This window comes from Cyanistes caeruleus, chromosome 8 (assembly GCF_971803275.1).
Source record: "Cyanistes caeruleus chromosome 8, bCyaCae1.hap1.1, whole genome shotgun sequence".
Classification (NCBI taxonomy): Eukaryota; Metazoa; Chordata; class Aves; order Passeriformes; family Paridae; genus Cyanistes; species Cyanistes caeruleus.
In genome coordinates, this window is record NC_141708.1 from 14,050,904 (window position 1) to 14,078,070 (window position 27,167).

At 58.1% G+C, this 27,167-nt stretch overlaps 3 protein-coding genes across 17 annotated transcripts; 2 read left to right on the forward strand and 1 right to left on the reverse strand.

Moving 5' to 3' along the window:
• Window positions 1-27: 27 nt before the first annotated feature.
• ZDHHC16 (zDHHC palmitoyltransferase 16) lies at window positions 28-11,416 on the forward strand. Of its 11 annotated transcripts, none has more exons than XM_086901309.1 (11): window positions 28-123; window positions 1,996-2,541; window positions 2,743-2,937; window positions 3,142-3,230; window positions 3,434-3,462; window positions 3,664-3,797; window positions 4,019-4,066; window positions 4,647-4,732; window positions 4,998-5,121; window positions 5,194-5,264; window positions 10,409-10,689. In XM_086901309.1, exons 2-11 carry the CDS (start codon window positions 2,098-2,100, stop codon window positions 10,566-10,568), a joined length of 1,380 nt encoding a protein of 459 aa, XP_086757435.1. In that variant the 5' UTR covers window positions 28-123; window positions 1,996-2,097; the 3' UTR covers window positions 10,569-10,689. The 11 variants fall into 11 exon arrangements, with proteins under 11 accessions (XP_086757435.1, XP_086757439.1, XP_086757440.1 ...); XM_086901313.1 differs by lacking the exon at window positions 10,409-10,689 and adding an exon at window positions 5,609-6,118; XM_086901311.1 differs by lacking the exon at window positions 10,409-10,689 and adding an exon at window positions 5,609-6,118 and having other exon boundaries at window positions 71-123; window positions 2,289-2,541.
• Window positions 6,290-23,127, reverse strand: MMS19 (MMS19 cytosolic iron-sulfur assembly component). 5 transcript variants are annotated; one of them, XM_086901290.1, is made up of 32 exons: window positions 21,171-21,568; window positions 20,471-20,492; window positions 18,069-18,117; window positions 17,231-17,331; window positions 15,669-15,754; window positions 15,177-15,251; window positions 14,546-14,615; window positions 14,221-14,349; window positions 13,964-14,025; window positions 13,587-13,673; window positions 13,202-13,276; window positions 12,847-12,924; window positions 12,389-12,527; window positions 11,879-12,033; window positions 11,644-11,722; window positions 10,914-11,039; window positions 10,529-10,610; window positions 10,090-10,187; window positions 9,600-9,737; window positions 9,211-9,366; window positions 8,870-8,969; window positions 8,610-8,712; window positions 8,426-8,500; window positions 8,171-8,297; window positions 7,988-8,088; window positions 7,864-7,920; window positions 7,566-7,752; window positions 7,371-7,453; window positions 7,107-7,271; window positions 6,968-7,027; window positions 6,746-6,846; window positions 6,290-6,666 (listed from the first exon to the last, which is right to left on the reverse strand). In XM_086901290.1, exons 6-32 carry the CDS (start codon window positions 15,246-15,248, stop codon window positions 6,639-6,641), a joined length of 2,733 nt encoding a protein of 910 aa, XP_086757416.1. In that variant the 5' UTR covers window positions 15,249-15,251; window positions 15,669-15,754; window positions 17,231-17,331; window positions 18,069-18,117; window positions 20,471-20,492; window positions 21,171-21,568; the 3' UTR covers window positions 6,290-6,638. The 5 variants fall into 5 exon arrangements, with proteins under 5 accessions (XP_086757416.1, XP_086757413.1, XP_086757414.1 ...); XM_086901287.1 differs by lacking the exons at window positions 20,471-20,492; window positions 21,171-21,568 and adding an exon at window positions 22,838-23,127; XM_086901288.1 differs by lacking the exons at window positions 20,471-20,492; window positions 21,171-21,568 and adding an exon at window positions 22,711-22,977.
• UBTD1 (ubiquitin domain containing 1) lies at window positions 21,910-27,136 on the forward strand. Its single transcript, XM_086901330.1, has 3 exons — window positions 21,910-22,066; window positions 25,858-26,085; window positions 26,309-27,136. The coding sequence occupies exons 1-3, from the start codon at window positions 21,997-21,999 to the stop codon at window positions 26,692-26,694; spliced, it is 684 nt and encodes a 227-aa protein (XP_086757456.1). The 5' UTR covers window positions 21,910-21,996; the 3' UTR covers window positions 26,695-27,136.
• The last annotated feature ends 31 nt before the right edge of the window (window positions 27,137-27,167 follow it).

Here is a 27,167-nt window from a genome sequence, read left to right on the forward strand (position 1 = left end):
GGCGTGAGGCCTGCTGGGGGCTGTAGTCCAGTGAGGGCAGACGGTGCTCCCAGCATGCCGTGCGCGGGCGCTGCCCGTGGGCCGGCGGGGCCCGGGCATGGAGGCGGCGGGCGGCGGGCCCAGGTCGGCGGCGCCGGGCGGGGGTGTCAGGGCCTTGCGAGACGCTGTGGGCTTGTAGGGGCTGTGGTGCCGTGGGGCTGGGCGGGCTCGGCGGCTATGCAGAGGTGGTCTGTGACGGGGAGCGCGGGGGGCGGGAGGTGATGGGGGATGCTTCGTGTGCTGTGAGGCAGGAGGTGCTGGTGCGGACCCGGGAGGCAGTGGGGGTCTGTGGCCCTGGGGGTGCACTTGTGATGGGAGGCAGTGGGGGGATGCTACGGGGCAGGGAGACCTGGCTGTTGGGGGCTGGATGCGGTGGGGCTGTTGGCGTGGGCAGCTTTTGAGGATGGGGCTAAATACCGGAAAGTGTCTGGGCGCTGTGGGGCTCGGTGCTACTGAACCGGGGGAGCCGGGCGCTGTGAAGCCACGGGGAGGTGCCACAGGGCTGCGCCTGGGTGCCTGGACCTGGCAGGGGAAGGCCTCGTCTTTACCTGGGGTGGGGCCAAATCCAAGGCTCCCCACCCCACGACTGTGATGTTGCCGATGCTCTCGTCTCTGCTCGCGGTCGCTGTCCCATTCCTATGGGCTCGGTGCCTCGCTGGGATGTGGGGATGGCCATGGGCAGGGCGAAGGCTGGATCCCAGTGCTCGGCTGGATAGGAGAAAGTTGAGTGGCTCTGCTGGAGCCTCATCTCTGTGGTTGTGCTGCTGTCTTCAGGCTGGTGCCTGGGGACAGTGGGTCTTGCTCTGGAGAAGGCTGTCTGCCTGCCCCGTGGGTTCCCTCCCAACAGCCGCCGCTGTTGTAGGTGAGGAAGCTTCTCCAGGGGGCAGGAAGATGCTGTGTCTTTGGAGGAAAGGGCTGACCTCAACATCTGCTTCTGGCTGCAGTGTTTTGTCTTTTACCACACTGACAACATAGGGATGTGTGCCACCCAAAGGCTGCACGGCAGGAAGTTGTTGCTCCACTTTACATCTGCTTTTCAAGGAAAAGCTCTTAGCAAGCCAAAGGGGAAATGTGGAGAAGAGGGTGATGCAGGCGTTTGCATATCTCACCTCTCCTGTACCAGGGTATAGAAAGCCTGGGCAGGAGCAATGCCTGTGACCTGGAATGGGCTGCTGGGTCTGGGGTCCTCATATCCAGCAGATCCTAACCTTGGGGTCAACCTCACACTCCTCAGGCAGAGTGGAGGAGAGCCCTGGCTCCTGTAGGCAGCCTATCTGGATGCTGCAGCTTCTGCCCTCACCCTCCCTGCTGCTCCCCAGGGGCTGTGTAGGTGGGCACAGCAGCGCAGAGGGACAATCCCTGCGGGAGGGACTCTGAGCTCTGGCACCAGTGCCTGGCACCAGACCAAGGCGAGTGCTTGGCCCAGGCTCAGAACGTGCCTTGGCAGGACCCCGGGGCAGCCTTGCTGCTTAATATTGATGGGTATTGCCTGCACGGAGGCCTGGGGGCCCCAGCCCTGCAGATCGTTTTCCCATGTGCTGGGCCAGATCGAGTTCCTCATCACTCCTAGCAAAGCTTTCAGGTGGGACGAGGGGCTCAGCAGGCAGGGGAGCACTGGCCCGGGGCTGGTCCTGGTTGCTCTCGTTTGCTGGTATGTGGCACTGTTCAAGGATCCAGGTGAGGAGGAGGAAGTGTTTGGACTCTTGGAGTGAGGTTGGCAGGGCAGCCTCTGCAACCTGGTCCAGAAGGTAGACCTTCCCTTGAGGTGAAGGGAAACAGCACCCTACTTTTTGGGGTTAAGGAGGGACTAGGGGAGGAGGGGTAATTTTGCACTGGCTCCTTCACGTGTTCCTTGGATTCCCTTATTCCTGAACATGTTGGGAAAGGCTGAAATCATCCCTGGAAATGGCCCAGCATCCTGGATGCTCATGTCTTCTCTGGTTTCCTCTGAGTCAGACTCTCCGTGTCACTCCCCCGGCCCCCTCCCCGCTGGGAAAGACGAGATGGGACCAGAGAGCACCTGAGCCCAGATGCTGAGGGGCCTGTGCCCCCTGATCCATGCAAAGAGACATCCTGGCGACACCAGCCCCGCAGCCTCCAGGAGCCTGGGCTCAGCTTCTCCAGCACAGCATCCTTGGCAGTTCAGGGAGCTGCACTACCGGCATCAGCGCGTCAGGGAGGGGAAACCCTTCCCGAGGGACAGCCAGGCAGCAGGGTGGCCTGCCCACGCCGAGCTCCTGTCCCCCCAGGCGAGGTGTGGCAGGGATGAGGAGCCGGCAGCGGATGTTTGCTGCGGTGATGCGCCTGCTCCTCAAGTGCCTGCGGCTGGGCCGGCGGCGGCGGTTCAAGCTGGTGCGGCAGGTGGAGCAGCTGTGGCACTACGGACACCTCTGCCTCCGCTCCCTGCTCTACAACTCCTTTACCAACGGCGATGTGGTGCTTGACTCTCTCTTCGAGCCGGTCTACTGGCTGGTGGACCATGTCACCCGCTGGTTTGGTGTGGTGAGTCCCCCTCACTGGGCAGGGTACACGTGGTGCTGGGGCACCGGGCTTGGGAGTGCCTGTGCTTTGGGCAGGAAGTGAGCTGGGACCTCAGTGTGTGGTTCAAATTGGTTTCCTCTGGCTCTGTCCTGCCCGTGCCTCTCCCCTGGCAGCAAGGGGCAGGCGCTGCCCACTCCAGTGACCCAGGCCCCTTTCCTGTAGGTGTTTGTGGCACTGGTGATTGGGCTGACGAGCTCTATTGTGGCCATCGTGTACATCTGCCTGCTGCCCCTCATCCTGCAGACCTACACACCTGCCTGGATATGCTGGCACCTCGCCTATGGACACTGGAACCTCATCATGATTGTCTTCCATTACTACATGGCTATCACCACTTCACCTGGGCACCCACCACAGGTGAGGCACCGAGCCGCAGCACAACTTCTCCCAGCTGGACACTGGGGACCAGCTACAGATGGTCAGTGGGAACAGCCTGGTGATACTGTTGCAGGATGCCTCTGAGAAGCTAGGCTGGGCAGTGTAGAGGGGGGAGGCAGCAGGGCGGCATAGGGGAGAGCTGGAGGGTTTAAAGTGCACAAATCTCTTCTGATGTGTGCACAGGCCAAGAACGACCTCACTGGTGTGTCCATCTGCAGGAAATGCATTGCACCTAAGCCAGCTCGCACCCACCACTGCAGCATCTGCAACAGGTAGGGCTCCCTCCCTCTGCCTGGAGCAGCCTTTGGAGCCCTGCTCCTCACCCCCTGCCCCAGTGAGACAGGGGCCCTTCTCCTCTGCTCTGCCACCTCCTTGCCCTGTCACTTGTAGCCTGCAGGGCTGAGGGGTGCCTGTCCCCTCCCAAACACACCACTTGCACTGGCTCTGACACTGGCACTGGTCTCCTCTCTCCCAGGTGTGTGCTGAAGATGGACCACCACTGCCGTATCCTTCTGCAGTACTAACCAGTGGCACACTCCTGGGGGGAACCAGCCCTGCTTTCCTCTTCTCTCCCAGTCCCTTCTCTTGAGGAGACAGACAGCATAGGAATGGGTGATGGGAGCAGGGCCCAGAACTGCCCTGGTCCCTGGGTTGGGTTTGGAGCCATGGTATGTCACAATTATGTACCTTTAACCCCAGAGGCAGCCTGGCTAAACAACTGTGTGGGACACTACAACCACCGCTACTTCTTCTCCTTCTGCTTGTTCATGACCATGGGCTGCATTTACTGCAGTATCAGCGGCTGGGAGATGTTCCGGGATGCCTACGCAGCCATTGAGGTGAGCGGCCTCTCCTGCCATGCGCCAAGGCTGCCTGGCTTCCCCAGGCTGAGCTTGCAGAGCAAGTGTGGGCCAGGCCTGGTCATATCATGACTTTGCTTCCTCTCTTCTTCCTCCTGTGAGACCCCCAGCTGCTCTGGTCCTGTGGGGTTGTGAGGGGAAGGGTCCCTGCCCCACTCCTCTGAGACACATAACCGGTGCCCTGTTTTCCGTCCCCTTAGAGAATGAAACTGCTTGAGAAGGAGAGACTGCAGGTGGCTGCCAACCAGGTGGGACATCCCTGCCCCCCAGCTGCTCCAGGCAGTGTGGAGCAGAGCTGCCCTGCAGGCTGGGTCCTGCTTGGGATTCTGCTCTCAAGGAGCACCCACATCAGAACCAGCCCCCATGTTCATCTCACATGTCAGAGAGCTGGGGCTGGTCAGGCAGCTCTGCTATGAACAGTGCCTTCAGCAGCTTGGGGTCTGCCTCTGTGCACCCAGCTTCCAGGGACTTGGGCTGGTGACAGCTTCTTGGCATGTGCTGCTCAGGCCATGGTCTCCTGGTGAAGCTGCAGCACTGCATACACATCTCTCCCTGACCCCCAGCTGCAGTGTCCTGACCAAATCCCATGGCTGCTCCCTGTCCCCTTACCTCCAGCCCACTGTTCCTCATGCCTGTGCCAGCTCTGGGTGTCTGTCTGTCTTGTGGCTGTCCCAGGCTGCCTCCCTCTCACCCTGGCTGTTGCACTGGTTCCAGCTGCAATCTTTTCTTGCTGTCCAAGTTCTGCAGCAGGGAGGGGTGCAGCAATCCCTATCTGGCTTCCAACTGTGAAACAGTTTGGGTAATCCTCCCCATCTGATCCTTTTTCAGACATACTACCAGACCCCACCACCCACCTTCTCCTTCCGCCAGCGAGCTTTCCACAAGAGCGTGGTCTACCTCTGGGTCCTGTGCAGGTGAGGGGGCCCAGGAGCTGGGGAGAACAGAGTAAGGCCTGTGACACTGCTCACCATCTACCTGCCTGTAGGTGGGCTTGCTCACTCTAGTGATGTCACTGCCCTGTCAGTGCTTTGGGCCACAGAGGAGAGATTTTGTCTGTCACAGGAGATTAGACAAGCCGACCCACTTATGTGGGTGTGGGGAGGCAGCCTCAGCCCCCGCCAGCTGCAGCACCAGGGAAAGAAGGCCTGTGTTCCACCTGCTGTCCCTTGTCATACCTAGCTCGGTTGCATTGGCCCTGGGTGCCCTCACACTGTGGCACGCTGCCCTCATTACCCGCGGGGAAACGAGCATTGAACGGCACATCAACAGAAAGGAGAGGCAGAGACTGCAGAAGAAAGGCAAGGTGAGCACAGTCCATGGCATGCGGGCTGGCTGGGGCAGAGCCAGACGTGATGCGCCGCTCCCTGTCCTGCAGGTCTTCAGGAACCCCTACAGTTACGGCAGCTGGGATAACTGGAAAGTGTTCCTGGGTGTGGATGTGCCAAGGTAAAATCCTGGGGAAGCCCCTTCCTGAGAAGGTGGTGGCTCAGCAGCTCTTGGGGTTGTAGGGACAACAGAGGCTCTCCTTGGGCTGCTGAGGGAGAGGACAACAGTGAACATTGATCCCACTTTGCACTGCACTGGGCCTTGTAAGGTGTGGAAGACCTGGACATCTTTGGCCCTGTGCCCTCAGGAGCCCTGTCTGGTGACAAGGTGGCCTGCCCAGCACACCTTTGCCAGCAGAATGTCATCTGAGCAGCTCAGCCATTGTGGCAGCTCAGGATATGGTTCCTCAGATCTGAGAAGCAGCAAGACTTCACCTTTTGGCTGTGGTCTCACTTTCCCCACAGGCACTGGCTCACCCGAGTCCTCCTGCCCTCTCCTCACCCGCCCCATGGAACAGGCCTGAGCTGGGATCTGCCTCCCTGTGTGATGGAGCAACACGCACCACTTCTGGCAATCTGAGGCCCTGTGCTCTGGCCATCCCTTCCAACAGGCAGGAGAGCGCATGGGGGACCCGCTCCGCCGCTCCAGCTTCCTTTGGCCAAAGTGCCTGGCAGAAGGCTGGCACATATCGCTTACCAGAGCCAGAGCCATGGGAGACTCTCTGGACAGTGCTGGTGCCTCGACACTTGCCCCCTTGGCTCTTGGTGGCTGCAGGCAGCCCAGGGGCAAGGTGGCAGAGCTGCTGCTCCCTGCTCCAGCTGACAGTGCTGGCCCTCATTAGCACAGGTACGGACCAGCATTGGCCCAGCTCAGCTCTCTGAAGGGCTGGGCGCAGAGGATGGCACCCCCATCCCCCCAAGTTCTCCTCGGGGAGTCTTTTTAAGACCATCTACTAAATACTGTTTTTTTTTTAAGGGAGTCTGTTTTTGTTATCTTGTGGGGAACATGGACTTCTGGGGATGGGAGAAGAGGGACCACAATGTTAAATGAGGAGGAAGGGCCTATAACCAGCAGCATCTTAAGCTAGTCAACATACAGAAGAACACTGAGGACCCAGCCTGAGCTGCATGGAGACCCTCAGAGCATTATCAAAACAGATATATTTATTCTTCTGGCAGGTGGTTTGTCACACACCGCATGTGTGCACAGACCTGTCCTCTCCACTCACATGTGGTGGGGGCTGTCCATCACTGTCCCTGGCTGCAGCAGGGGGTGGGCAAGCCACAAGCAGCACAACTCCTTCCCTGCTGTGGGTGCTGGGAAGGGACAGCAGTGAGGAGTGCTGTCTGCTGGCCTGCACGCTCCAGCCCTAGCACTCGGGGCAGTCCTGGGCTCTAAGGATCCAGAGGGTCCATGGCATCGGTCGGATCACTTGGTGGCTTAGCGAGGCGCTGGTCAGACTGTTGGTCAGCACAGGGAGGGGACAGAGGGCGCTCACCTGCCTGGGCTCCCAACCAGGAACCTGCAGGGACAGAGATGGTGCCATCAGCCATGTCTCCTACATGCTGGCACGCCCTCAGCAGCTACTTCCACACACTCACCATTCTCCACGTGCTGCCACTGCTTCCTTCCGCACCAGCCTCTTTTTGTCATCCAAAGGCTTGGCCAGTGCCCGGATAACTCGGCCCTTGTATGGGAGCAGCTGTAGGACAGAAGGGGCTCTTTGTGAGAGAAATGGATGCTGGCTGCCCCCCAGGAGGTTTGTGTCCCCCTTGGCCCTCTACACACAGGGGCAGGCAGCAGGGTACTGCAGAAGCACTTACCACTGTTGTGGGCAGACTGGTGAGAGCATGGGCACAGCGCAGGGCGGCGATGCGGACAGCCTGGAACAGACAGGAATGAGGGCAGCACAAGGGGCAGGAGAGAGGCGCATAGCAGGAAGGAAGGAGGGGGTGCACGCACCATGGTGGGGCTGGAGGTGAGGTTGAGGAACTTGGTGACCAGTGTGTCGACATGCAGGCTCATGACCTGGGGAGCTTCGAGCAGCAGTGGGTGGAGGCAGCTCAGTGTGGAGAGCTGTACTACACGATCTGAGCAGGACAACGCCTCAAGCAGGAGGGAAAGCAGCTGCAGAGAGAGGGAGAACACAGGAGTCATGAGTAATCCCAAACCATGCACTCCACAATGTCACAGCTCACCCTGTCTATCACCCAGGCTGGCTCTTACCGTGGGCAACTCTGTCACCAGCACAGGTTTGGGGAGGTGGTTAAGCACATGGGACAGGCCCTTCAGGTAATTTGCCTTCACATCTGTGGAGTGCAGAGATGGTTACAACCAGCCTATAGAAGGAGGGGATGCTGGCTCAGGTCCCCTGGTTAAAGGGTCAGGAGTGGTGAGGCTGGGCTGGGGGTGGCCACTCACCAGGGCCAGCCCCATGGAAGCCTTGCACCAGCTTGGGGACATTGTCAGTGAAGAAGCGCTGGCGGAACATGATGCGCACGTCAGCATGGCAGCTCTTGTGCAGCACATCCGGGGACTCGGCCATGAGCAGGGAGAAGCCATCGGCTGCAGCAGGGCCCAGCTCCGTGTCACCCAGCAGCCCCAGCAGCTGCAAGGGAGAGAGCCCTGAGACAGAGAACCTTGCTGGTGCGAGTCTCCAGCCAGCCATGGGGGAGCAAGGCAGGTTTCTTAGATATCACCCAGCCCTACCACCACCTACCTTGTCTGTCAGGCAGGAGCTCAGGGGGTGGTAGCGCAGCACCAGAGCTTTGGTCACCTGTGCAGGCAGAACAGTCAGTGCCAGGCTGGGTCCCCCAGCCCCACTCATCCAGGGCAGGCCTTACCCAGAGCAGCAAGGTGAGTGCCTGCGTTCGGCAGGGCCCCTCCGCAAGGATGGGCTCCATCCTGTTCACTGCAAGCTGCAGGATTTCATCCAGCTGCTGCCCTGGGGATGGAAGGGACAAGCTAAGCCATTGCCCCTGTCAGCGGTGGGCAGGGTCACTGGGCATCTTCCCCAGCCCCTTTACCTGCTGGGTGCTTGTTCACCAGCCCTGCAAAGCACTTGGCAGCTGTGGTGGCTGTGAAGGGACAGTTGCAGGAACAGCTCAATGCCAGCAGCTCCCGGAGCAGCCATTCCTGCTGAGGGATTCCCACCTGGAAGAGATAAGAGAACGTGTTATGGCTCAGGGCTGCAGTGCTCCCTCTATCTGTGGAGCTTAGTGTGGAGAGTGTGGAGGGTGCTTGGGCAGGACTCCTTTCCACCTTGCTCCCCATCAACATACATCACGGGGCAAGGAGCAGACAAAGGCCATGAGGAGGGCAACCAGGCGTCTCTGTGCCTCCAAGCACTCCCCATCCTGTAAGGGAAGAAAAATGTCCATGTCATCACAGCCCTTGCTGCCAGCCTGTGCTAACATTCTCATTCCCAGCCCATTCTGGTGCCCCAGCCCCAATCACCAAACATACCCCGAAAGGCTGGAAGGAGGAGGGAAAACTGTTTTGGGGTAGGAATGAGACTTCTCCATCCAGAAAAAGGGGCACTATGTGAGACACACTCTGGGCAGCCAGCCTAGGAGAAAAAAGACATTGTAATGTGCTGCTCTAGAATGGTCAGCAGAGACCTCCCAGGAGGCACAGGGCCACCCTGTACAGATAGCAGCAGGGGGCATGCAGCCTGCTCCCTCCCCAAGATGAAGCACCCAACTTCCTGCCCCAGCTTCACTCACTCAGGGCTCAGGTGAGTGGTGGCAGCACTGATGACTGGGATCATGGCAGCCAGCACCTCTTCCTCCAGCAGTGCTTTGCCTGGCAGTGTATGGGTGCTCTCTGCAGATAGTGGGAGGAATGGAACTTGCTGGAGCCTGCTGCTCAGGTGGAGGAGGCAGGCATAGCCCCCTGAACCCACACCAGAGTGGGGTAGGGCTCTGGGGCAGGGAACAATAAAGCCCACTCTTGAGGGCCATGGGTGCCAAAAGACATGAGCAGCAGCACCGACTGCAGGATCAGGGACCCCTGAGAGCCTGGGAGTTGCCTGCTCTTCCCTCTCCCACTCCAGCCCTGCACTTACCTTGCATGGCTGCCTGCACAGCCATGGCCAGCAGGCATGGCACCACTGTCTGATGGAAGTACCAGCAGCCCTCGGCATCCTGTTGGCACTGCAGGGCCACGTGGTGCAGGCTCTGGCACACAGAGACCATTTCTTGGGTGTTCCTGGCCTCGGTCCCTGCAGGGCACAGTCACCACCGAGTCAAGCAGCCTCAACACCCAGCCCCCTGATCTGCACGGCATCTTGGGACAATGCATCTCCTCTGACTCCCACTCCACCAGTGGGATTCACAGCTCAGGTGTGGGTTCCTTGTACCACTGCCATTCCAGCTCTCTCCCAGCCATCACCAGTAACAGAAGCAGCTCCTGCCCAGACATGCTCTGTGGAGCTGCTTGCAGTAGCTCCATTACCTTTCTGCACCTTCTGGAGATGCTGTAGCAGGACAGGGACAGTCTCCCTCACGATGCTGGTGTGGGTGGACACAGCTGCCAGGGCCTGCAGGCAGCGCTGCTGCAAGGAGTGATGGTTGTGGGAGCTTTCCTCCCTCTCTGAAGAGGAAACACAACTCAGAGGGGTACCTGGGAACACCCCAAGGGCAGTCAGGCCTCAGACCCTGCCAGGGCAGATAGGGTGAAGCAACATAGCAGACCCAGCCCATGCCAGGCTCACGGCACTCTGCCTGCTCTGCTGCTGAACAGCTCCTTCCCACAAGGGTGTACCTGGCCACACACAGGCTGGCTACCAGAGCAACCACAGCCTTTCCTGTGCCAGCACAGGGAATCCCCCAAGGACAGCCACTGACCTACACCACGTAACACAGCCCCACTGCCTGGCAGGAGCCCTACAGGGATGGGAAAGGCTTTACCCCAAAATCAGTCACCACTCCTTTCCCAGCCCTACCTGACTGCAGCTCCTCTTCAAGCCTGGGTACCATGCGTCCAGAGAAAACCTTTGGGTAGGTAGGGGCCATGGACCCAGCTGCCTCCATTGCTGCTTCACTGCCAGGGGGAAAGAGAGTGGAAAAGGTGATGCAAGAACTGCAGATCCAGGGTTGTTTGTACACCAGCTGCACAGACATGGCCAGAAGGTGTCTACAGAATCCCATTTCTCAGCAACTTGCCTTTTTCACCCTTCAGGGAGTAGAGCACAGCCCCCTAACTTTGATAGGCTCAGATTTTCTTATTTCCAGCCCATGAACTGTCTGGTTTCTCCCACACAGTCTTCTTGTTCAGAGTTCCTGCGCCTTCCCTCAGACTACAGCCCCTCTGTGCAGCAAAGCCAGGCTTTGTTCATCCTCCCAGAGTGTGGGTGACTGCCATGATGGTAGACCACCCCTCACCTGCTCTGGGAATCCTCCTCATGCAAAGCAAGACGGATAAGGTGATCTACAACCAGCTCCAGATCAGAGGAAGACAGGAAGCCTGGAACAAGAGCCATAAAGGAATCTTAGCCAAAGGCAAAGATGCTGGTGTACTGGACAGGATCTTTCCCCTCACCCAGGCCAGCAGCAATGCAGCAATACACCAAATGCCAGAGATACAAGGTGCCCAGCACAAACAGGCAAGAGGCTACACATGTCCCTGGAGCTCATGGCTTGAGTAGAACTGTATGCTGCTGCTATCCCTGTGCACTTACAAGCAGCAGGCAAGGACGTCCTAGCAGCCACCATGTCTCTCAAAGGAGAATGACACCTCCCTCTGTCTCAAGTGAAAAAAGGCACCAACCTTGCAGGGAGCCCAGGACAGTCAATGCCTTGATCCCAACCAGCTGCAGCTGCACACTGGGATCCATCAGCGCTGAGAACACCACAGAGCAAACCGGGGCTTGGAGCGACAGCAGAGTGTTCTCATCTGGACAGAGGGGCAAGGAATCACTGCCTGTGTCTGGCTGTCACCACACAGCCACCATCATGGCACTTGACAGACCCTTTCTGGGGTGTGGACGTAATTTTCTGAGCCTGAGAGAGTTTTCAGCCTGTCAGTGGCTGATCTGTTTCCCAAGGGAAAGTCTTCTGGAAAACTTTTCTCTCTCAAGGACTGTTTTGTAAATAGGGTTTTGGTTCCCAAAACAGTAGTTCACAGATGTTCTGAATGTGTTTTTCTCTTGTTCCACCAATGGGACAAGAGAGGTTTTGTTCCTTTTGCCAATCATGTTAACCTGTATGGGAACACCTCATAAAAGGGGCTGAAAACCCCACAATAAAAGCTTCTACCTCCTTGAGATGAAACCTTGGCTGCTGTGATTGAATCTATGATCCTATTTCACATCCACTAGCAACACTGTGGTGCTGCATTTGATACCACATCATGCAGGGTCCCTGAAACATGGCAGGGGCTCACACATGCAGCCATACTGGCCACTGAGTTTTCCTTGTCTGTCAGCATACAGGAAAGTGAAGTCAGAGCCAGCAGCCCTTGGGACACAGATGCCTCCAGAGGAACCAGCCACCCTCACCTTCTTCCACATGTCCCCACTTCTGCTGCAACTCTAGGAAGCCTAGCAGCATTTCCAGGATTGTCCTCCTCTGGCTGCTCTGCAGGGACACAGAAGTGTAACCCAGATCACTGTCACTGCTGGGACAGAACTGCACCTCAGCCCAGCACTGCAAGGTCACAGGGCACCCACGGAGTCTCTACCCACAGCCACCCCGCTGCCCCCAGGCCCTGTGGAGTCAGTGGGTGCCCCTCACCTGTGTGTGCTTGGTGTACTGCTCCAGCAGCAGGGGAAGGACGCTGCGGGTGATGCGGTGGAAGGTGCGGAGGGAGGCACCCGCTGCTGCCTGCAAGAGTTTGGCACTGGGCCACACCAGCTTCATGTCAGGCTCGCACAGATGGTGCCTGCAATCTGAGATAGGCTGGGTGTCAGCTGCACCGGCACAGAGCTCCTCTGCCTCGCGTGCGGGGACACAGCTGATAGCGGGGCTGGGATGTGCTGCCAGGCTGCAGCTCTGAGCTGCAGCACAGTCTCCCCAACTGAGCAGCTTCCCACAGCTCCAAGCACACAAATAGTGCAGTTCCAGAAGAAACAGAAGCAGTTCACTCCCCATGTTCTCCCTTCCTGCAGCCAATTACCTTGGAGAAGCCAAAAATTGCTGTGAGGACTAGAAAGAGAAGAGGCTTGAAGGAGAAGAGGAAGGCAGATCTCTACCTAGGAGGATGCTTTCAGGCCTGGCTGCATGGGACAGGTCTCTGTTAGCTACCTTGCAGGATGCTGCTGAGGAAAGAATCCAGCAGATCCTCAGAATCAGAGCTGAGCACGGAGCGGGAGAGGCAGGCAGAGAGAGCATGCAGTGCAGCCAGGCATTCCGACTCAATCTTCTCGCTTGCTGTCTGGAACACCTGGAAGAAAGGCCATAGGATGAGCTGAACTCCATGCCAACAAAAACCGCAGGCTTCAGGCTCCCAATGCAGGCTGAAGGGCTCAGGCTCCTGCCTCACTTCCCCACATGATTTGAACGTGCAGCATGGCACATTGAAGCTACACGGACACGCTGATAGGGCTGGCCTGTCCCCTCCACTTTTCAGCCCACTCCACTTTTCAGCTGGGGCAGTCCAAGGTCACAGGTGCTGGCTGCTGCGAGATAGGGGGCCCATCCTCTCTGGTTGAGAACTCCTGCTCAGCAGAAGCCCAGCCATGGTGGAGCCCTGCAGTCCTTACCTCTCTGCGCAGGGATGACCAGAGGCTGGGAAGGAATTCCTGCAGCTCCTTCTGCCCGTAGATGGCACAGCAGGCAGTCTGCAAGAGGGAGCCAGGAGAAAGCATCACAGAGAAACCAGTACCAGGAGGACACGGCACATCCTGGTACACTGCTCATCCTGGCAGGCTCATGCTGAGCTGCACAAATCATTCAAGAAAAACAGGAAAGAGTGATGCAGACCAAACCAGGACTCTGGAAATTGTGACTCTGCAAGGGAGAGTATCTGGCTGGCAGGGAGAAGGGCTGAGAAGTGGCTGGCTGCTACTACTGCCACAGACCAGCTGTAGGTTGAAGGGAGTAGGGGATCTCCCTTACCAGAGTCTGCAGTGAGTCAAGCTTGGCACTTTGCAGTTCTGAGTCCAACTTCTCAATAAGCAGAGGGAGAAGAAACTGCAGAGAGAAGCACTTTAATTCAGCCCATCCCTTGCACCACCTTGTCCATGGCCCTGCAAGGATGCAAGTTCAGCCTCTGACAGGAGAGCAGAGGTGAAGGGGTACCTGCAATAGGCAGCCCCTTCCCAGGGTGTCAGTCACCCTCCCCATGACCAGCTCCAGCTGGAGACAGGGCTGCCCAAGTGCAAAGCTCCTGGTCCCAGTTGTTCCCGTCCCACAGAGTCACAGCAGGAGCTGCAGCACTATGAAAGGCAGCCTGTGCTTAGGGAACAGTGAGGTGCTCAAGAATCCCCAATGAGCTTCGTACCTCAGCAAATTGGGGTGTGGATGCCAGTACGGCCCGGAGGCTCAGGATCAGGTCTTCCCTCTGGATGCCATGAGGATCATTGGGGGGCTGGAAAAGAAGCCAAGAGCAGGTCACACACCAGTCAGGAAACATCCCAACCCAGCCATCTGCCGAGGCTGCATCACTTCATCTCCAGCAAGGCAGCAGCAGTGCCAGTCACTGCAGCTATCTTGGCACCAGCCTGCCAGCCTGGGTAATACAGCTCACAGCTGAACACTGCCCAGTCAAGAGCCTTGGCCTTGACCCTCTCATCCCACTCCCTGGAGGGGACACAACCCCCTAAGAAAACACCAGAAAGAAATAAAGAATAGGCTGTGGCACATGGCAGACTCACTCACTGGAGTAAAATCAACAGGAAAGTAGCAGGATGTAACTTCAAACAGCTCCTCCACAAAGGGACCTGCAGACAGAGGAGAGAGGGGGTGAGCAAAGATATTAGGCAAAAAAGGCACAGCAGCTATGTTTAGCACCCACAACAGGCCGGCTCTGAAGCTTTTAAAGCATGTTAGGGACCACCCCAAGAGCTGTCCTTCCAATGGCTCAAAGAAAAGGGACATATTTCCCAGTCATCTCTGCATGGCAGGTTTAGGCTCACCCAGGGCATAGTCCTTGGCAATGAGATCACGCACAATCTGGAAGGCCACCAGCAGATTGCGGGGATCCTTCTCCCCATCCATGACCTGGATGAAGCCAAAGGTGAAGTTGGCACCCAGGCCTTTCAGCTCTGCAGAAAGAAGGAGTGTGAGCAGGTGCAGGACATCAGACCTCACAACATGGCATTAAATCAGCTGAGTTGCCCCTGCCCCACAGTCCTTTTCCATGTCTCCCAGACAGAGCCACAGAGCCCTTGGAGAAGGTCAAAGTGAGTTGTTGTCCCAGCCTCAACAATCCCCAAGTAGCTCTGGCATCTTCCCCCTCACCTTCCTCCCTGGTGCTCATGAAGTTGGTGATGATGCTGTAGACTGTGTAGCGGTCCAGCTGCATCAAGGACTGAAGGGAAGAGCAGACCAATCAAAACCATCCTCTACACATGGCAGCACAGCTACCCACTGCCCCATGGGTAGTACATGCTCCTGAGGGAGAGCAGGACCCCCAGCAGCTCAGCTGCTGTTTCCTGGCACAGAGATTCCATTCATCACATGCAAAGTGTACACATGCCTATGCAATGGCACATGAACATGACTGTGTCCCATCACTGCATGAATGTGCTATCAGTCACACCAGGGCCACACATGCTGCCCAAGGCACTGCCAGCAAAAACAATCTTAAATGCGAGGAGAATTGTACTGGGGCACTTAAACACAGCCTGGAGAATGGAGCAAAAGGAAATAATTCCCCTACAGCTGAGAAAAGAGAGGACAAGGGCCAAACAGGATTCTCAGCTGCTGTCTGTCTCTCACAGTGTCTCTTGCAGTGAGCCAAGCTGTCTCTAAGCTCTGCAGAAGCACTGCACTGTGCTGAATGTGGCCAGTCCTCAGGGCAGGCAGCCCGTCCCCAGACACACAGGGTGCAGAGATTAAGGACAGGAGGATAGGAAATCACATTGCTCACCTGCACATGTACCTCCTGGAAGATGGCTTTGAGCACAGACACTGCAAGCCCTGGGGACAGCACCTCACACATGCTCTGGGGACAGGAAGAAAAAAGCAAGAATAGAATACCATGTTGGCAGCCACATAAGGGAGCTCCTGGCTCCATGCAGCAGCTGCCTGCAGGATCCTCTTCCACAACAGGGAGATCTCTCACAACCCCTTCCCGAGACAGAACAGGACACAATGCCCATCATCTGTGTTGTGCAGGGTGGCCAGGGAATCCTTGCCCCAGTACCAACACAGGGCAGGAAATCAAGGTAGTTTCTGGTCCCCGGCTCCTCCACAAGAGGCACAGCAGGAGAAGAGAGCAGACAGGGCAATGTTGCCAGATGGGCTGACAGCCCAGCCAGGCCCTGCTTGACACACTGCTCCAACCCATACCAGGTGTTGCACCTCCCTGACACTGCTCTGGAATGCATCCCAGCACTGCGCGCTGGGAGTGTGAGCTCACCAGTGCTTGGAGTCCCTGGAGCACCGAGGGAATCACCAGGTGATGATCTTGCAGTCGGCTTTCATAGAACAGGACCAGATGCAGCACTGTCAGAAACAGACACCAACGTGTGTTAGCCCTAGGACACACAGCTGCTAGGTGCTGGCCCCAGCTCAACCACAAGCTGAGGGATTAAGAGTGAACACAACTTGCACTTGTGAATGGGACAAACTGATGCTCTTGGGTGCACCCACCTGGCTCCAACACCTTTGCCATCTCCTTGTAAGCAGCCCTTGCCTAACTGCAGAAGGGCAGCAGCCAACTCTGGCTGCTGCAGAAGTGCTGGAGCTACCCAAGAGGCATTTGCCCTGGCCTGTCCAGACATGTGGATGCAGACACCAGCAGTAGTGTGGCAGTGTGCTCAGCGGAGGCTGGAGGATGTCATGGGGTGGGGCACAGGGCTGGGGCAGGAGTTCTAGCTTTCTCAAACTTGGCTCCACAATACGTTCCTGGCCCCTGAGTCACGGTCATGGGCGCCTGCACACACCAGCCCTGGGGAGTGGTAGCAGGAAGCAGACTGGAAGAGCCGGCTAGCAGCATCCTGTGCCCACAGCTGCTGCAGAAACTCAGCCCCCCAGGAGGCAGCCTGACGCAGCGCTTCAGAAATTAACTGCGTGAGTAGGGACACAAGGCTCAAACACAGCTCACACCCCTTGCTCAGCTGCCCTGAGTCTCTTCTCCTTCAAGTATCCCCACTGAACCTCCCCACTTCTGGCTGACCCTCCAGAGCACCTCAGTTCCCATCAGTCATTACACCTGACTCCAGATACTGCAGTAGGTAAGGTTCTATGCACAGCTGCTCTCAGCCCTGCCTGGCTTCAGGCAAAGCTAAATTCCAAGGACTATGCATCTTTTACTTCCATCCTCCCCGTCCTCCACCTTACTTACTAGCTAGGCCCCCTGTCTAGCCAGCCTGCTGGCATAAGTTCAACTTCCCAACTGCAAGGAGCCAAAGCTTGTTAGCACTTACTGCCTTTCCCTGCTGCCAGCCAACTGCTATGGGGCATTTAACAGAGACAGACTTTCTCCTTACCTCCATGTACAGTGCATCTTCCCCTCCCCACTCTACTCCCCCTCTCCATTCTCACCCTTACACTGATCTCCCCTCCTCCCCAGGCCTCAGGGTTCCTCTTGAATTAATCTGGCCAGGCTGCAGTGTGACTTGGTGTGTGAAGGACAGTCTTCCTGCTCTGAATCATCGCCCAAGGATTCTGACATACAGATGTATCCCCAACACGTCCCACGTGGCGCTAAGCACACCTCAGTGTACAACACCCACACACTATCAGGGGCCCCAGCTGTTCAGGGATTTGGTGTGTTCAGACAGTGACCTGAACTGTGTGGCGAGGCTGGCAAAAGGGCTGCAGCGCAAAACCTCATGCCCTCCTTGGACTTTGACTCTTAGACACATGCACAAAGTTGTCACAGTGTTAAATCAATCCCTTTGCCAATTTCAGGACAGACACTTTAATGGCACAGGCTTCGTCCCCATACAGATACTCAAGGGCCAGAAAAACCCTCACCTTCCTTCTCCTGGAGCAGGGAGTAACACTGGAGCAGGACTTGTGACAATAGCTGGATACCTCGCCCACGTGTTCGAGGATCTGTGTTCTCCAGGCAAAACCTAGGCCAAGAGGGGAGAAAGCCCAAGAAGCCTATTGTGAGCAGATACATCCTAGCAGGAAGCACATCCTGAGCAGGCACATTACAAAAACAAAGAGGTGACGCTCTGTGGGCCCAGTCATGCCTGACTTGGTGGCAGAGTGGAAACAGACACTTCTCCCCCTGTCTGTGCTGCATGCATGCACTCAGCCCCAGAACCACGCAAAAGAAATCCAAAGTCTCAAATCAGACCACAGAAATTGCTCTTGCACCATGGTCTCAAGATCACAAGGGTCAAAAAGGGTAAAGCCTCTTACAGTGAGGCAAGTCCAGCCCCCAGCTTGGGAGAAATGAGCTTAGGCCATGATAGTTTGGAGACAAAAGCAGAAGCTGAGTGCCAGACAACTTGTGACAATAGTGTTGTGCAGCTGTGTGCTCAGGCAGCTCTTGCTGGGGACAGCCCCAACTGAAAAGTGCCAACTTTTCATCAGTGCAAGATGTTGTGCCTGCCACAACATCTTGCCTCTGTCCTGCAAGAGCATCAAGAGCTGCTCCGGCCTTGGGAGCTGCCCATGTCCAGGGAGGGCAAAGGACTGCTCAAGCCCCACGCTGTGAGCAGACAACATCCTGCCCACTGCAATGTATCATCCAGTGCTGAAGCTTATCCTGGATGAGCACACTTGTCCTTCTAACTATGCCTCTTTGCATAGCCCTTACCCATATAACTGTATGTATAACTTGCATAAGGTTTTTTCTTACCCCAGGGCTTCCACAAGCTGCAGCACTGTCCACCTTCCATCTTTCACCCCTGGAGAAAGGAGATAAAGAGAGTGAAAAAGAGAGATCATGCAAGCATGCTAGTAGAGATGGATGCTGGGAACCATCCCAGCACTGCAGTGGGAAAGGCTGGTTGGTGCTGACTCCCCATTAAGCACCAAAGGAGCCATGTGCACTTAACTGGTGGAGCAGCCTCCAGTGCTGCCTGCAAACATCTGTGAGACTGAGAGCTGAGAAGAGACAGCCAGGGAGAACTTGCCTGCACTTTGCCTCACCCTCTCCCTGCAGCATGGCTGTATGTGTGGCTCCTAAGACAAGTCTTACTGTGCTCCACTTCACTGAGATACTAAAACAGCTCTAATGTGAGAGAGCTGTGAGGAGAGGGCAGCTCTCCCGGTGTTTCCTGAGGAAGAACTGGCTGAACAAGCAGCCCAGACACGAGTGATCACTCAGCTTCCCACCTTGACTCCATCAACTCCACATTGTGCTGAGCAAGAACTGCACAAACTTCTTCCAAGATGGAGGGCAGGGAGAAAGGCAGTTCTGTGGTCAGAGGAAGATAAAATGCTGGGATTTCTGGAGTCTGCTTCCAACTCTGACTCAGATTCCTTGCCAGGTTGCCTCAACCACCTCCTGCCTCTGTATTCATGCAATTCAACTGGGCGAAGAGTCACCCCTCAGAAGGCTTTGGTCAGGACCTGCTTTTGCTGCACCTTACATGAACGTTGACAGAAGGGCAGGTTCTCCATTCCTGCCACCCATTGCCAATGTGGCACCTCCCCAGATGGAGAGCTCTGTGTACGCCCTCTGCACAGACATGGGGTGACAGGCAAGGGACTGCCTTACCTTCAGACCCCTAGCCTGCAGCTCAGGTGTAAAGTGATATTGCTAGAAAACAGGCAGCACCCCTCACTCTCTGCCTGGACAAAACAGCATTCCTCCACAAAAACACCCAAATCACCTGGCAGTCACTGAGACTCACTGTCTTTGCCCAGGGGCACTTCTGGGCACTCTGGAAGAACCTGCTCACCTCTCTGCCCTGCTGAACCTACACAACTGGCAGGGCACCCTACCCTCTCAGAAGCCCAAAGGTTTCATTATGGGCTTTCTCAGGCCTTGTTCCAGCTATTGTCTCCAGCTGTTGCAAGCATTTATTGTCTCTTCTGAAGCAGTTAATTCCAGTATTAAGACACCCTGTTCATCACAGAGCTGTCTCTAGGAATGGGATGACAGTGTTTTCTGACAGTGTGTTCTGACAGCAGGCAGTTCTGACTCCAGAGACAGAGCTTTCAATCCTGCCTGGCGCAGCAGGGAGAGGGAGCCTGAACTGAGAAACAGAACAGATAAGTGGAGCTGTGTGGAAAAGAGCCCAGCAGGTCTCAGAATTGACGGGCACAGACTGAACAGGGGGTGCCCTCAGAGACAGCAATAATGCGCTGGCAAAATTTCTTGCAGAATAACGACCGCAAAACAGCATGCAAATGCTGTGCACTAGCCAAAGCAGAATGGGCTGCAGAGAGAGCTTGGATGGCCCCTCCACATCCAGCATCCCAATATCTCGCTCTGCAAGCTCATGAAGAGCCCTTGTGTCTCTGCACCATCACGGAAAAAGTCTGAGAGAAATGCTATCAGTATGGCCAGTTGCTCTGCCTCTCTGTGTCTGCAGAGACCAAAAACAGCTCTACACAAAGCTTCTGGTTCCCTACCCAACAGGAAAGAGCTGCAGTGTGATGGCCAAACCACAGTCAGGTACTGATACTCCCTATGGCCAGCAGCAGCGAGGTCAGCAGCTCCTTTGCTCAGCTCAGCGAGGGAGCTCCCTCTGTTCTCAAGGACCCAGATGGAACCAGCTTTGCCTCACATGGTGTGGCCACCCCTCCCTGGCACAGCCTGTGAGCATGGCGTGCTCGTGGCCAGTGGCATGAGCACCAGCACAGCTAATTGGACCTGCCTCATCAGCACAACAGGCACAGTGGTGAGCCCCTGAAACTGCTGCCTCCACATCTGGCAGCAGCATATATGCCCCAAGGTTAATTAGGCACCTTGAATCCCTTTACCAGGAGGGGCTGCCTTCCTATTCTGGGATTCCTGTAGTTCCCAGAGACTTAACAGAAGCAAGCTATTCATCCTGTGCTGGACTGCTACTCTGAACCAACCTGCCCTCTTCCCTGACAGGTCTGTCCCCCTTTCAGTGTCCTTCTAGATATTAATCACTTCTGGAGGCCTTGCATTCTTGTTTCCCCCACACCCTCAAAATGTGAGCACAACATTCACAGGGAACATGTAATGGGTTCTGTAACAGCAGTATCCTTCTCTCGCCATTTTTTAAGAAAGATTAATTCAGCCTCCTCCTGCCACCCACTGACCCATGCAACCCAACCTACCTGTGATAGCACCAAGGCCTTTCTGCCATTTGACAAGTTACACTCATTTTAGTCCTCAGCAACAAATTGGGGAAGGTCAATGTTTTTGTTACAGCAATTGCACAATGGCCATGAGCTTAGAAAAGACCTCCCCTTTTGCTCAAGGATACGAAATGCAATTTAATCCTTTCTGATGTGTGGTACAAGGTCAGACGGGCTCAAGGACACTTGCCAGCCCCTCTGTGAAGCTGGGTTTGTCACAGGAGCCACACAGCTGAAAAGAGGAGGGGGGAGCAAGTGGGGAGCAATTCTCTTTGTATGTCTTCCAAGAGACAAAGCTTTCTCCATGCACTTCTGTAACATGAGATCAGGTGACAACAGCAGTTGTAAGGTTATCCTTCCCCACGTCTATCCCAAATACATCAGAGACTGTGCAGCCCTTCTGCAACATCTTGAATGTCACACAGTTTAGTGAATTCCTCCTAATTTTCCTGGCATTTTCTTCCCTCTGTGTTATATGGGCCCTTGGGTTACCTTCCTGTTTTGCCAGCTCATCTCATCACCAAAACACTACAGAGCAGTTCACAAGCCATCAGGCCTTGGGAAAGGCCTATAAGTTACCTATAAGTGTAATGTAACGTATATAGACAGCCCTTCTTGGCTCTCTGAGCTCATTCCCAAAACACGCTGAAGCCACTGCCTCCAAACATAAAAGTATCACCTTATCCTTAGAAAGCCACACTCCTGAAGCTGTAACTTCCCTAATGCAACACAGTCACCCAACTGCTGTTCCAAGCAGAAGGATAAATTATCCGACAAAAGCAAATGCCTCAAGCTCTGCTAGAAAAGGGGTAGAAACCACAGTGAGGGCAGTCTGCAACCATCATCTCCCACGGATGCTCAGCAAGGCCACGAACTCTCTTTCCCCGTCGATTTCTCTGCACCCACATGTGCCTGGAGCCCCTCAGCCTCGCGGCTGTCCCGCTCCTACCACACGTCTCCTCGGCAGCTCCGAGCTGCAGGCCCTACCCTACCCATTCCCACGTGCCCTGCCCCGCACGGCAGCCTCACAACCCACAGACACGCTCCATCCCGCGCCTCCACTCCACACCCCACCCCACCTCACCCCACGCTTCCTCCCGAATCCCTCCCCACGCCGCCACGACCCGCCCTTACCCGTGCCCACGCCCGCCCCAGGCCCAGCCCGGCCCCGCCGCTGTGCCCACGCCCAGTCCCGCCCCGACCCGCCCCCGCGCGGTACCTGCCGCCACCTCAGCGGCGCGGCAGTCCTGCTGCCCGGACACGAAGTCCCGGACGGAGGCGGCGAGAGCCTCCGCCCCGGCCCCGGCCGCCGCCATGACACCCGCGCGCAGGGCCGCGGCCCGGCCCCTCCGGCCCGCCTGCGCGTGCGCGGGGGGCGGTGCCGGCAGTCACGTGCTCCCCTGGGGCGGGGCGTCCCCGCGCGCACACCGGGCCCCGCGCGCACGGGCGGGCGCAGCTCGGAGCCGGCGCGGCCCCGATGCCGAGCGCCGCCGGTCGGCCCCGCCATGGGCGGCTGCGTGGGGCGGCAGCGCCGGGAGCGGCCCGCCGCCGGCGGCAACACCCGCAAGCGAGCAGGTGAGCGGGGGGTCATCCCGGCTGGGCACCTCCGCGATCGGGGGCACTGGGGCGGGGGCGTCCCGTGTCCCCCTGGGGGTGGCGCGGGAGGAACGTGGGCACCGGAGGAGCGTAGTCCGCCACGGGACAACTTCCCCCCTCCCACAGCCTCAGGAGCCGCTCTGTGCTCTCGGGGTGACCGGACCCCGGGGATGCCGGTTCGGTGCGCGGCCTCGGAAGCGGACGGGAACCGCGGCTCCTGTCCCGGCGCCCCGGACCCTTCGCGGGGTCAGGGCTGGGGTGCGCAAGTGTCCAGCCGAGCCCTGCCGGTTCCCGGCTTCTCCCGGGTCCTGCTGTCCTGGGAGGACTGCAGGGTGGCGGATGCCCCCGGTATGGGCTCGGCAACGTCCCCCGGCGCGTCCTGCGAACGGCATAGTCCTGCCTGCTCGGGGCCGGTGCTGCCCCGTACACCTGGCTGCTGCCGGCGGCCGCGACCCCGTCCCCGCTGAGCCGGGGCTTCGGGAGGTGCGGGCAGAGCAGGGAGCGGCTACGCCGGTCCGGAGGGCAGCGGCGGCGCAGCGGGGCTGGTGCAGCCCCGCGGCCCCCCGGAGTGACCGGTAGCCGGACACCCGGGTGCCATGAGGCGCTTCCCCGCGATGCCATACCGGAGGGTCCCGGAGGCCGCGGGGATGGGTACGGCGGACTTTCGGCGGAGAAGCCGTGGGCTGGTAGGATGAATCACGCCTTTCCCTTGCCGCCTCCCCGGCCGGTGCCGTCGCAGCCGGTAATTACCGTGTTTATGGCAGAGCGGTAGTGGGCGGCGGGAGAGGAGGGGCAGGAAGCGTGTGCCCGGGACGGGACGCCCCAGCCCTCGCCTGCAGCTGGGATGAGGGAGGGAAGGGCGTTTTCCGTGGGACGGTGCCCGCCGCTCCGGCAGCACGTGCAGGGTGCCGTAGCTGCTGGGCCAGGCTGTGCCTGTGCCGTGGGCAGCCGCCCCCACCGCGCGGGGCTCCAGCTGTGCCCGCCTGCCCCGCCCGCCACCCTGATGCTATGGATTGGGGTGATAACCGCCCCACCCCGACACACTTTGCCCCCTAGGAGTGCCTTTTTGTGGGTATCAGTGAGGCCTGGGGTCCCTGGCTGACTGTTCCCTCAGCTTGGCAGTATGTGGGGTCATTGCCTTGTAGCTCAGGCTGCTGTGATGGGGGGGTGTGGGGTAAGATCCCAACATCTGGATCTGTGTGATTCCCTCCCATGCCAGGCAATAGCTGTCTGCAAAGCCTGTGTCTCCATCCCCACTTGCTCTTTTGGGATGGGTCACGGTCCCTTCCTGCTATAGTGCTGGCAGTTGCTGCTGTTGCTTTCTTGCAGTATGTCCCTTCTGGGAGAGCAAGGCTGTCCCCTGTGCCAGGTGCTCTGGTTGGTTCCTGCCTTTGCTTGCATGGTGCCACCAACCCATGGAGGCTGCTCAGCTCCCAGGTGGAGAATGAAGCAAGGCTACAGCTGCCCTCAACACCAGTATGGGGATACTGCCCTGGGCCACAAGGTCCCGGTACATGATGACTTACTGTCAGCAGGGAGGGAGGGCTCTGCCTGCCCACCTCTGTTGCCACAGGGGCCCTGCTAACAGCCTACCTGCCTGGACAGCTTCTGCCCCAGCTGGGGCTTGTTGTGACCCCCTGTTGTGGGGTCCTGCAAGGGCTCCTGGCAGCAGGTGACAGCATTGTCCCTGGGTTGGCCAGCTTGCCGCAAGATCTTATCCCCAAGAGCTGGGGATGCCCGTGGCTCACAGCATCCCAACCCTGCCTGGCTCAGGAGTGGACCAGCTAGCACTGCTGGAAGTAGTAGTGTGTGCCATCTGGCTGGCATCTTCTCTGGGGCCTCCAGGACCTGTCACCTGGGGCTGCCTAAGGCTCCTGCGGGCAGGGAGCAAGCCCAGGGCAGGGAAGCCTTCGGGTCACATCCTCCTGCTGGGGGTCCCTCACCAGGGCACCTCCAGGGGCTGAGCCACAGGCAAGGTGCTGCAGGCACAGGGCAGGAGGCAGCAGGCTGCCAGCCAGATCCTGTTGGCTCGAGTCTGGGCACATCGAGCAGATGGACCTGTCTGGTGGTGCTGCTGTGGAGAGTTGCACAAGGGGCCAGGAATAGAGCAGCAGGAGGTGATTAGAAGGTGCAGGCCTGGCTGGGTGGTAGCAATAAATAGACAAGGCATAAGCCCCTGTCTACCTGGGCAAGGCTGCTGGGCATGCCTGTACACACGAGGCAGCCACAGCCTGTCCCTGCTTGCTGCCACAGCCGACCCCCACAGCTCCAATCCTGCTGCCTCTCCTGGGCCAGCCTCTTCCCTTTGCTGCAAGCAGAGCTGGGGCAATGCTGCTGGCTGGGAGTGCTGGCCAGGAGTCCTGGCTGTGAGGACATGTGCCCCAGCCTGGTGGCCACAGCAGTGCAGGGACATGATCCCAGACATGTCCTTCAGGCTGGCTGTGGACACTTCTCCACTGCCCTCCTGGGGCAGGTGTTGCCTCTGACCTTGTTGTGTCCTGTGGTGCTGCAAATCCCTCTGGCCCAGCACCGTGACTGCTGAATCGGCAGCACTGGCTGCAGCCGGCTGCCCTTGCTCCTCCAGGGATGTGGGCAGGATGCTGCCTGCCAGGGATGCGCGGTGCCCAGCCCTGGGGTAGCTTGCTCCTTGGGGACCCCTGAGGTGGGTGCTTGCTGGAAAGCAAAGGCAATGCTGGCTCCAGTGGTCTTGGGTAGGGTGAGGCAAGGCTGGTATCATTGAGAAGGTCATGTAGTGCCTTGTGTCACCACACACTTGCTCAGGAGCAGCTGCCTGGGGACCTTGGCTGGCAGTGGTGGCTGTCTCTGGTGGCTGAGGTGTGTGGCATCACCTTGCCTGACAGGTCACTGTGTGGGCACAGGCATCTTCCTGCCCAGCTGGAGCCTCACTTTCCCCTCATCCTGTCCCCACAGAAGGGGTGCTGCCTGGCCAGCTCAGGGAGAGGGGTGACAGGAAGGAGCTGTTGTTATCATTCCTTGTCCCCAGCTCAGCTGGGAGTGACAACAGCTCCTTCCTGCCCCACGTGTCTGGCCTGGCTGTGGGGCCGATGGAACAGGGCTGTTCCCACAGGGCCTCAGCCCAGTGTAGTGAGGGCATGGTGATCCAGGACTGGCATTGGGGTGGCTCAGATCCCTGGGCAATGCTGAAGGTCCATGGGGATGTGGTTAGGGGCTGTTTTTGTGGAGAGCCAGCTCAGTTCAGCCCATTGCTGGGCAGCTGCAGTCTGGCAGCGATGCCCCCTATCCCCCTGATGCCCGGGACGCTGTGTGCCTGCTGTCTTGCCTGCAGCTGGTCCCTGTCATCCTGGGGTGGGCAGAGGGGACAGTGAAGTCCTGACCCCCCTTTGCTGCAGCTCAGCCTTTGTAATCCCCTTCTCGTTCTGACTCACCAGCTTATTTCCTGGCTAATTCTCCAAGCTATAAATACTGCTCTGCCTCAAAGGGCCCCGAGGCCCTATGGCCACCCTACAGGGCAGCGACTGGTCCCCCAAATAAGGAAGCAAGAGCCCTTGTCACCTCTGAGGGCAAAGGGTGGGGGAACAGCTGCTGAGGGACCAGTGGGATCTTGGGCTGGGCTAGCTTTAGCCCAGTTACCCCTTACATTGGGGGCTGTTCTTCACTGGACAGGGTGGTCCCTCAGACCCCTGCTGCTGTGCAGGAGGTCCCCAGGAAGAACCTGTGGGTATGGGAGGTGGGGGGCTCAGGACTTGTGGGGAAACCCTGTCCTATGGCTGAATATCCCTCCTCTGCAGGCCGCAATGAGCCCCTGAAGAAGGAGTGTCCCAAGTGGAAGAGTGACTACCCCATGACAGACGGGCAGCTGCGCAGCAAGCGGGACGAGTTTTGGGACACGGCACCCGCCTTTGAAGGCCGCAAGGAGATCTGGGATGCTCTGAAGGCAGCTGCCTATGCTGTAGAAGCCAATGACCACAGCCTGGCCCAGGCCATCCTTGATGGAGCCAGCATTACCCTGCCCCACGGTAAGGGTCAGCACTGGGGGTTTGGGTGGGGTGTGTGCTGACACATATCTGGGCACATGGGGGTCCCAAGCTGGAGTAGAGAGGGGCTCACACCTGCCATCCAGAGCTCAGCCCAGCTGAGGGGAGTAAGGCAGGCTGTGCCACACTGCTTGGGGTGGCCCTGTCCCCATTTGGGTGGTTCATGGGGATGCCCACCCTTAGCATTTTATCCTGCTGTCCCCAGGGTCCCTGACGGAGTGTTATGATGAGCTGGGCAACCGGTACCAGCTGCCAGTCTACTGCCTTGCGCCCCCCGTCAACCTGATCCTGGAGCGGAGCGAGGAGGAGGCGGTGGAACCGGCTGAACCTCTGCCTAATGCGCGGCGGGAGTTCACCCTCAAGGTGCGCCTCTCCACCGGCAAGGACCTGCGGCTCAGCGCCAGTATGAGTGACACCATCGGGCAGCTGAAAAAGCAGCTGCAGGCACAGGAGGGCATTGACCTGGCCTGGCAGCGGTGGTTCTTCTCAGGCAAGCTGCTCACTGATCGCACACGACTGCAGGAAACCAAGATCCAGAAGGATTTTGTTGTGCAAGTGATTGTCAACCAGCCCCTTCCACCCAGGAACTGAGCCACCCCCTACTGGTTGAGGGGAGAGGGCAGGGGGCTGGGGGATAGTGGAGCCTCTGGGGATTCCCTGTGCTGTGTTCTGGCCCATCTGGAGCTGCTCCTGCTCCCCCCGAGGCTGCCCTCCACACAGGTGACCCCTCAGAAGGTCTGCATGGGGCTGTGCCACCACGGTGGCACCCCTTGGTTGGGGACACGGGCAGGCGCCGTGTTTGCTGAAGGAGGTTCAAGACCAAATGTCTCTGGGGCTGGGGCTCCTCTGCCAGGCTGTGCCGGCAGGGAGAGGCTGTGACCCACTGGGCTCTGGATTCCCCCTGGCCAGGAGACCTGTGGGGTGCTGGGCTGGGTGGAGATGTCTCCCCTCTGTACATAGTCTGTATTTATCAATAAAGCCTTTTAATCCTTCCTCTGGCCTTGGGACAGGCTGGAGGGGGCTGTAACTCATAGCCTCGGGAGGTCCCTGTCCCTGTCCTGTAT